This window comes from Chrysemys picta, chromosome 16 (assembly GCF_011386835.1).
Source record: "Chrysemys picta bellii isolate R12L10 chromosome 16, ASM1138683v2, whole genome shotgun sequence".
NCBI lineage: Eukaryota > Metazoa > Chordata > Testudines > Emydidae > Chrysemys > Chrysemys picta.
Genome location: NC_088806.1, coordinates 3,107,936 through 3,117,399, shown reverse-complemented (window position 1 = coordinate 3,117,399; position 9,464 = coordinate 3,107,936). Strand labels below are relative to the sequence as shown.

At 60.8% G+C, this 9,464-nt stretch overlaps 1 protein-coding gene across 1 annotated transcript; it reads right to left on the bottom strand.

The window, feature by feature from the left end:
- Positions 1-1,306: 1,306 nt before the first annotated feature.
- TMEM88 (transmembrane protein 88) lies at positions 1,307-4,264 on the bottom strand. The gene is given in 5 exon segments (XM_005279481.5): positions 1,307-1,866; positions 1,869-2,045; positions 2,048-2,071; positions 3,713-3,886; positions 3,888-4,264. Coding segments are annotated over 5 exon segments (732 nt in total). The 5' UTR covers positions 4,173-4,264; the 3' UTR covers positions 1,307-1,794.
- Positions 4,265-9,464: the final 5,200 nt, after the last annotated feature.

Here is a 9,464-nt window from a genome sequence, read left to right as displayed (position 1 = left end):
GCCCCCCCAGTGCTGCTGGTGCCCCTCACTCCCGACCCGCAGCCCCCGCCAGCCCTGCCGGTGCCCCTCACTCCCGACCCACAGCCCCCTGCCCCCCCAGCCCTGCTGGTGCCCCTCACTCCCAACCCACAGCCCCTGCTAGCCTAGCCCAGCCCTGCCGCTCCCCCTCCCCCGAGCTCTGCTGGTGCCCCTCACTCCCGACCCGCAGCCCCCTGCCAGCCCAGCCCTCCCCGCCCCAGCTCTGCCGGTGACCCTCACTCCGGACCCGCAGCCCCTCCTGATTTTGTTTCCCCTGCTCCCCCTCCCCCCAGTAGCACTGTTAACCCCTTGCTGGCCATTGCTGCCCCTGCAGTCCAAGGCTGGGGGACCACGCTGTGGACTCCCCGGCTTGGTGGCCTCGGGCCGGGCCTGGCCCCCAGCCCAGCACCTGCTGTTCCCATCAGCGCCGAACAATGGGCCGTTCTGTGCCTCCGGCCTGCCCTTCCCCTGCTGCAGGATGCGCCCCGGGGGAGCCGCTTATCTTATCCCCAGCTGCTTCCCATGTTCCCCGCAGTGACGCCAGCCCCGCCCCCGCCAGACAGCCTGCTCGAAAACATGCCGAGTGGGGGCTGGAGCCTGGACTCCTGGGTTCTCTCCCCGGCTCTGGGAGGGGAAGGGGGCTGGTGGGTTAGAACGAGGGCGGGGGAGCCGGGAGCCAGGACTCCTGGGTCTCTCCCTGGCTCTGTCACTGATTTTCTGTTGCTTTGGGCACCCATCACTTCCCTCCCTCTCCACCTCCCTCTCCCAGCTCCTGGCCCCATCTCACCCCAGTCCCTTGTCCCCTCCGCTGGCAGGTTCCCCATCCTCCAACCTGACCCCTGCCCCCCCCAGCGGGGCAGGGCTGCGGGTCCGTAGGGTGCCGGCCCCCTGGGTGGTTCCGACCCCAGCGCCTGGGCCCTGCCTCTACTCCCTCCAGCCATGGAAAACTTCAGCGTGTTTCCCCGGTGGCTGTTTGCCGTGGAGCCGGGCCAGCCCCGGAGCGGAAGGGCAGGCGGGGGTCAGGGAACGGCCATGAGGGGTTGGTGGGGCAAGGCCAGCGCCCGGCCCAACGGAGTCCACGGGGAATAGGGGGGAACCTGCTGGCAGATATCCTGTGGCAGGGAGTTCTACAGGCCCAGCCCGCCTGCCCCCATGGCGGGGGGCAGAAGGGGGACCTACAGCAGATGGGGGAATTCCCCATGGCTGGACCTGAGGGTGGGGGGGTGCCCCCCTCCCTTGAGTGACACACAAACATTTGGGGGGGGGGGAGATAAAGAAATGAACCTGCTGGATAGAAAAGGATTTTTATTGATAATAAAATGACCCCCCCCACACACGTCTGCTTCGTTTGAAGGCTCCACCACAGCCACCTTAGCCTGCCCATCACCCTCAGCCCCCCAGGACCCCCTACCCCATCCAGCTCAGACCCAGCCCCGCCCCTCCACCCCAAACCAGTCCAGTCCCAGAGATCAACAGCCCCCCCAGTCCAGACCCACAGCCCTCCCCTAGATTGCCCCTAACAGCCCCTCCCCCAAACCCCAGGCGCAAACGCTGGCCCCCCAAAGTAGCCAGTGGCAGAACGAGGAGTCGCTCACCCCAAACCAGCAGCGATTCCCCTGCCCCCCCAGTCTCTTTGGGGTGTCAGCGCCAAGGGGGAGTCCTCCCAGGCTGCATCTTGCGGGGTGCTCCTCGTTCGCTGTGGGGAGTGGCAGCCGGGTGCCCTCCGGTGTCTCTCACCCGTGGGGGGGGGGTCACAGCAGGGCTCTCCGGGCTCCCTCACACCCAGACCTTGTCCCCCGGGGCGGGCGCACGGGCCCGGGGGCAGCACCAAGCCGCCTGGTGGTAGCGGCGGCGGCGGGCAGGTGCCGGTAGACGGCCAGGCTGTAGGGCAGCAGGCAGTAGCCCAGCTGGAGCCGCCGGGCCAGCCGGACGAAGGCGGCCAGGCCCAGCACCAGGAGCGGCAGCAGCAGGGTGAAGCCGAGCACGAGCAGGGCCGTGGCACCAGCGTCGTGAAGATGGGGCCTCGCATGGGGGCCACCCGGGCATGCAGGAACTGCGGGGGGGGAAGGGGAAAGAGGTCAGTTCGCGTGCGACAGGCATGCAAACCAGCCCTGGGTCGGCGCCTGCCCTTGCACGTTTCGGAGCTGGCAGCCGTGCATGCACACCTGCCGCCAGGGGCTGGCACATGCATGCATGAACGTGCAAAGAGCGGCGCCCTCTTGCCCCCATGGCTTGCACACGCATGGGCACTGAGCGCTTGCACAATTGTATGCAGATGAGGCTTGCCCTTTGCACACACATGTGCAGAGGCCTGCACCGCCAGGCAGGTTCCTACTCACACACACCCTTCGGGCATCACACGTGCAAAGGGACTTGCACGCCATGCAACTACAGTTCCCCACAAGCATGTGCAACCAGCTTGCAGGGACGGGGGCCGATGTGCAAACACACACACCTGCTGTCTAAGCTCCCCTCACCAAATGCCTGAATGGGTACCAGCCCCCCCCCCTTTGTCAGGACTGATCACACGGGGGGGGGGTGGCACCAGGAGGCGCTGGCTGCGCCGGGACGGGCTATCCCGGCCCCATGGGGTTATCAGCCACAACCAGACCTCCCCCCGTCTGCACTTCGTCAGCTGTCAGGTGGGATCGGGGCGGGGGAGGGGAATGGCAGGACCCTGAGTTCTCTCCCTGGCTCCGGGGCCAGGTGGGGGCTAGTGGGAGCAGGGGGGGAGGGGGGTCTGGGAGCCAGGACTCCTGGGTTTTATCTTGCTTGTCTCAACCCCCCCAGCCCGCCACTGCATTTCAGCTGCATCATCTCTCTGCGCCCCCCCGCCCCCGGCCCCATTTCTGGGGCTGCTGGGAATTTAACATTCCTGATGGGGGCCTGGGCTGGGACCACCCAGAGCATCCGGCAGCTCCATGGGGTGGGGGGGGCCAATCCCGCCCCAGGAATCCAAGGGCAGCGATATTGTCCCTCCCCGCAACTCTGCCGGTGTCCCTCACTCCTGACCCCCATCCCCTGCCAGCCCAGCCCTGCCCCCCTCAATTCTGCTGGTGCCCTCATGCCCGACCCGCAGCCCCCGCTAGCCCAGCCCTGCCCCTCTGCCCCTCTCTCGACCCACAGCCCCTGCCAGCCCAGCCCTGCTCCCCCCAGCTCTGCCGGTGCCCCTCACTCCCGACCCGCAGCCCCTGCTAGCCCAGCCCTGCCGGTGCCCCTCACTCCCGACCCGCAGCCCCTGCCAGCCCAGCCCTGCTCCCCCCAGCTCTGCCGGTGCCCCTCACTCCCGACCCGCAGCCCCTGCCAGCCCAGCCCTGCCCCCCCCCCAGCTCTACCGGTGCCCCTCACTCCCGACCCGCAGCCCCTGCCAGCCCAGCCCTGCCCCCCCCCCCAGCTCTACCGGTGCCCCTCACTCCCGACCCGCAGCCCCTGCCAGCCCAGCCCTGCCCCCCCCAGCTCTGCCAGTGCCCCTCACTCCGACCCGCAGCCCCTGCCAGCCCAGCCCCCACCCCCAGCTCTGCCGGTGCCCCTCACCCCCTGCCAGCCCTGTTCTGTGGGGGGCCCCGGGAGTCTCACATTGGAGGGGCCCTGCGGGGGTCAGAAAGGGGTGGCTCTAGGGTGGATTGTGGGGGGTAAGAGGGCACAGAGGGGAGGGGGCTCTGGTGGGTTGTGGGGGGCACAGAGGGGGGCTCACCTTGGAGTGGCAGAGGAAGCCCAGCCCTAGCGCGGTCCCCGCGGGCAGCAGCGCGGCCGCGCAGACCAGGGCGCAGAGCAGCGCGCAGAGCGCCGCGGCCAGCAGGTTGTGCGCGCTCAGCAGGACGGCGCAGGCCAGACAGTCCAGCGCCCCGCGCAGCTCCGGCTCCGGGTCCTCCCGCGCCGTACGGGGGGGGCGGCACCGGGCTGCCCCCCTGCGCCCCGCCAGGCTCCTCCCGCCCGCTCGCTGCCGGGGAGCCGGACATGGCCGGGGGGTCCCTGCGCGGGCGCTGCGCGCTGCCCTTTATAGCGCCCGAGGGCGGCCCGGCCCCTCCCCCGCCGCGTCTGCCCGGCCCGGCCCCCGCCCCCCCACCATCCAGGGGGCAGCAGGGGAGGAGTTGGGGGGGCGAGTCCTGGAACAAGGGGGGGGGGGATTTTCCTGGCTTTGCTGCCTGGCTCATTCCCCTCCCCCCTCTCACCTCCCCCGCCCCATGTGCAAAGTGGGGGCAGGAATTTGTCCTGCTCAGATTCCAAGGATGCTTCGAATTGATCCGCTGCTTCCTGTCACCCCTCCCCCCCCAGCCCTGTCCCCCCCCCAGCCGGTGCCCCTCACTCCGGACCCGCAGCCCCCTGCTAGACCAGCCCCTCACTCCCGACCCGCAGCCCCTGCCAGCCCAGCTCTGCTGGTGCCCCTCACTCCCGACCCGCAGCCCCTGCCAGCCCAGCTCTGCTGGTGCCCCTCACTCCCGACCCGCAGCCCCTGCCAGCCCAGCTCTGCCGGTGCCCTCACTCGCGACCCGCAGCCCCTGCCCCCTCCCAGCCCTGCCCCCTCCCAGCCCCTCACTCCCGACCCGCAGCCCCTACCAGCCCAGCTCTGCCAGTGCCCCTCACTCCCGACCCGCAGCCCCTGCCAGCCCAGCCCTGCCCCCCCCAGCCCCTCACTCCCGACCCGCAGCCCAGCCCTGCCCCCCAGCTCTGCCGGTGCCCCTCACTCTGGACCCGCAGCCCCCTGCTAGCCCAGCCCCTCACTCCCGACCCGCAGCCCCTGCTAGCCCAGCCCTGCCCCCTCCCAGCCCCTCACTCCGGACCCGCAGCCCCCTGCTAGCCCAGCCCCTCACTCCCGACCCGCAGCCCCTGCCAGCCCAGCCCTGCCCCCCCCAGCCCCTCACTCCCGACCCGCAGCCAGCCCTGCCCTGCCCCCCAGCTCTGCCAGTGCCCCTCACTCCCGACCCGCAGCCCCTGCAAGCCCTGCTATACCAACTAAAAATAAAGTTACTTTGTTTTCTATGATTAGTGTTGTGTGCAGGGGGAGGGACCCACACAGGAAAACCGCTTGACCCACGAAGGCTCAGGCTCAGTCTGGCACTGACCTGTGTCCGCTCAAGAGAGATCTTGGAGTCGCTGCGGATAGTTCTCTGAAAACATCCGCTCAATGTGCAGCATCAAAAAAGCGACCAGAACGTTGGGAATCATTAGGAAAGGGATAGAAAATAAGGCAGAAAATATCCTATTGCCTCTATATAAATCCATGGGACACCCACACCTTGAATACTGTGTGCAGATGTGGTTGCCCTATCTCAAACAAGATATATTGGAATTGGAAAAGGTTCAGAAAAGGTCAACAAAAATTATTAGGGGTCTGGAACGGCTTCCGCATGAGGAGAGATGAATAAGACTGGGACTTTTCAGCTTGGAAAAGAGGCGACTAAGGGGGGATATGATTGACGTCTGTAAAATCATGACGGGTGTGGAGAAAGTAAATAAGGAAGTGTTATTTCCTCCTCATAACACAAGAACGAGGGGTCACCAAATGAAATGAATAGGCAGCAGATTGAAAACAAACAAAAGGAAGTATCTCTTCACACAACGCAGTCAACCTGTGGAACTCCTCACCAGAGGATGTTGCGAAGGCCAAAACTATAACGGGTCAAAAAAGAACTAGAGAAGTTCATGGAGAATGGGTCCATCAATGGCTATTAGCCAGGATGGGCACGGATGGTGTCCCTAGCCTCTGCTTGCCAGACGCCGGGAATGGGCGACAGGGATGGATCACTTGATGGTTCCCTGTTCCGTTCACTCCCTCTGGGGCACCTGGCATTGGCCATTGGACCTTTGATCTGACCCAATGTGGCAGAACTTATGTTCTTATGGCAGTCATGGGCAGTTATTGCTTTAATAATGCCAGGGTAGTTTCAGATCAGAAGATCCACTTGATCGTCCCCTCTGATCGCCCAGGATTTCCTCCCCACGTAACCATGGTCCCCCCTGGAGATACTCCAGGGATGGAGCCCTGGGATCCTTTCTGTAGCTTCTTCTCCGCCCCCATCACCACTTTTTTCCACTGGGCCCAGCGCCGTTCTCAGCTGTGAAGTGGATTCATAGATTCATTGGTAGGGTTTGGCCAAGCATCTTCCGGGAAATGTTTGATTTGAAGCCACCAAGAGACAGCGAAGACCACGTCACAGCCCAGAGACTTATCGCCCAGATCCTGAGCTTTGGAGCGTCAATGAAGAAACTCGCCACCCCGTTCGGAACAAAAAGCAAAGAGGTCTTTTCTGTATCTCTGTGAGTTAATTTAATCTTTTTTACATTTACAAAATAAGATTTTTTTTTCCTTTGTCGCCTTACAGTACAGTATAATCCAGGAGGACCCAGACTTCCGCTTGTTTCGTTCAGTGTGTTGGCGAGATGCTGGGATAGGAGGGGGGATTTTCTACAAGGGGAGGGGAAAAGGGACAAGATTCCTCAAAAGGAAATGAACAGAAGTCCCGATCGCACAGTGATTATGGAATTCAGCACCATGAAAAGAGGCAAAAGACTGAACAAAAAACCCCGTCTCACAATGCCGGGGACAGGCCGAGCTTAACATTAAAAAACAAAAAAAAACGAACAAAAAAATTCCAGCGAGAAACAGACAAATACACACGATTAAAAAAAAAAAAAAAAAAAGGACATTTAAAAACCAACCCCCGAATGCTCAAATCAACCCCTCAATAGCAACCAATAAATAGAGAAATCATTACAAAAATGATGTATAAATAAAAAAAAATACACAACAACAGAGGACAATTTACAAATTGCAAAAATCTGAGGCCTGGAGGTAAAAAAAAACAAAAAAGAAGAAGCACCCGACGTGTTTCTGGTTTCAAAACAAGTGAGAAGTGGAGAGGCGAAACCTGGCCGGCGGGGGGAGTTAAGGCAGATTTCTGTCCTGCCGTCCTGGCTCAGTTTCTGTGGGTGACCTGAGAGAAGTGTAAATCACGGCTGCGATTGTACGAAACGCTTAACCCAGGGGAAGGCAGCTCCCGGGCGCAGGGTTCCCGCGAAGTCCTGCGCACGGGGCTGGAATCCGAGTACGGTTCCTCGCTCCCCCTTTGCACCATCGTTCGCACAATCGGAGACCCAAGCCGGCGGGAATTGGCTCCTTCACATGAGTTCAGAAGAGAAAAAAAAAAGCAAGCCAGGAACACATCGAATAAAAAGACTCCCAAACCAAGCGGCCAAGATACCAGAAAGCAAAGAAGAGTGAGTATCAAACCACGCACGCCCACGCAAACCGCCCGCCCCGCGCCAATATATATATAAACCAATGTACAATCTCCCACGGCCACAAACGCACAAAGAGGAAACAAAGGGAAATTCCTGCATAAAAAACCCGTATTTTTTTTTGTTGGTGGTTGGTTGTGTTTTTTTGTTGGTTGTTTTTTTTTTTTTGCTTAATTTGCTGATAAGAAAAATGTAAAAAGACGACAAAAAAAAAAAAAACAATCCAACCCCTTTCCCCGCTGCTGCCGGTTTCTTGGCCCCCCACCCCGCCACCCGCCCCGCTTCTGCAAAACGAACGAGTTAATGCTCCAAGAGATTCTGGCTGAGCTCCAGTCCGTGTTCTCCTGCGTGCGGCCGATCTCCTGTCCCCAGTTGAAGGCCGGCGTGTGTCTGTCAGGGAACCACCCGGAGGGCTCCGCCAGCCCCTCCGAGCTGCCCAGGATCCACGTTTGTCCTTTTCCTGTCTCCTGGGCGGGATTTTCTCTTCTTTTTTTTTTGTGTGGTTTTTATTATTTTCCAAAAAAAAAAAAAAAAAATATTTTTTTTAAAAAGTTTCCCCATCCCCCCCATAGGTCATTTTCAAGAATAAATTAAAAAGTTCATTTGTTTGAGTTTCTGTATTCACAGGCTGCTTGCGGATTGGCTCCTCGGATCACACAGGAGATTGGCTGCTTCTGGGGCTCCGCCCCCTCCCCCTTGTTTCAACAGCAAAGCTGATTGGGCCGGAGCGGTTCCGGTGTAAACAAGAGCTTGTCTGCGATTGGCCACTGGGACGGGCAGTGCGAGATGTCCCCTCCTTTCCCCAGCGGGGCAGGGGACACCAGGGAAGGGGGAGCTGATTCCTGTCTCTGCCCAGGAAGTACCTGGGCGAGGTCTGGCTCATCTGGAGCTGGGGGATCCAGCCTGCAGGTGGGAAGGAAAGAAAGGGTTAATGGGACCCAGGAGTCCTGTGGGTGGGAGCAGGGCACTCCCTCCCTGCAATACCTATCTATCTATCTCATAGAACTGGAAGGGCTCTCAAAAGGTCATTGACTCCAGCCCCCTGCCTTCACTAGCAGGACCAAGTACTGATTTTTGCCCCAGATCCCTAAGTGGCCCCCTCGAGGACTGAACTCACAACCCTGGGTTTAGCAGTCCAATGCTCAAACCACTGAGCTATTCCTTCCCCACCTCACCTCACCTCACCTTCCCTTCCCTTCATGTTTACTCCTGGGGGAATTCTGCACCACTGCGCATGCACAGAATTCATCTGCCACGCAGAATTCCCCTCCGCCCCCCCGCAGAAAATACATTCTGCCGGAAAGGTGCTGCAGTCAGCCCTTTTGCCCACCAGGGGCTGCTGTGGCACAAGAACAGAGAGCAGCTGCTCCCAAGAGGGAGCAGGCCCAGCTGCCGATAAGGAAGAGAAAGAGGCTGCCTTCTTCACAGCGCCCTGCTTCTGGGCCAGGTCAGGAGACAGGTGATATGGGGGAACGGACAACATGGGGCACATGGGGCAGCTGGGGTCACGGATGGGGCTTCAGAAGGGCTAGTGGGGGGGGACAGACTGGGGCAGGAGCTGAATGGGAGTGAGAGTGTGGGGACACATGGGCACAGGGAGAGGCGGGGGAAGGACACATAGTGATGGGGGAGGGGGTGCAGGGCCACATGGGACAAGGGGGATGGTTAAGTGGGGGCACAGGGACACATGGGGATGGGGGAAGGAATGGCTGAGTGTGGGTGCAAGAACACAAGGAGACGGGGAAGGGGGTGCAGAGCCACATGGGAGGAAGGGGATGGCTAAGTGGGGGCACAGGGACACATGGAGACGGGGAAGGGGGTGCAGGGTCACATGGGGATGGGGGTGGGATGCAGGGACATATCAAAAACACAGCGCCTGATTTGTTTCTGTTGTTCAGACGTACTTGCTGACAGGTATTTTGAAATAAAGGTCCAAAATAATTGAAACCAGCGAGATAAGGTTCTGTGATTTTTCACAATTAAAATATTGTTTATACCATGGAATTTTTAATTTTTTGGTGCAGAATTCCCCCCAGGAGCAAACGTTCCAGTGAGTCACCAGGGAAAAAGAGACCCCAACTGGGAAAATGTGCACCCTGCAGCCCAGTGCCCCCTAGCGCCGCCCTGGGGCCAGCCCTGCCTGCCAGGGGAGAGCACCCCCTACTGAGCCCCCTGCCCTGCTCCCTGCCCCACAGCGTCCCCTAGCA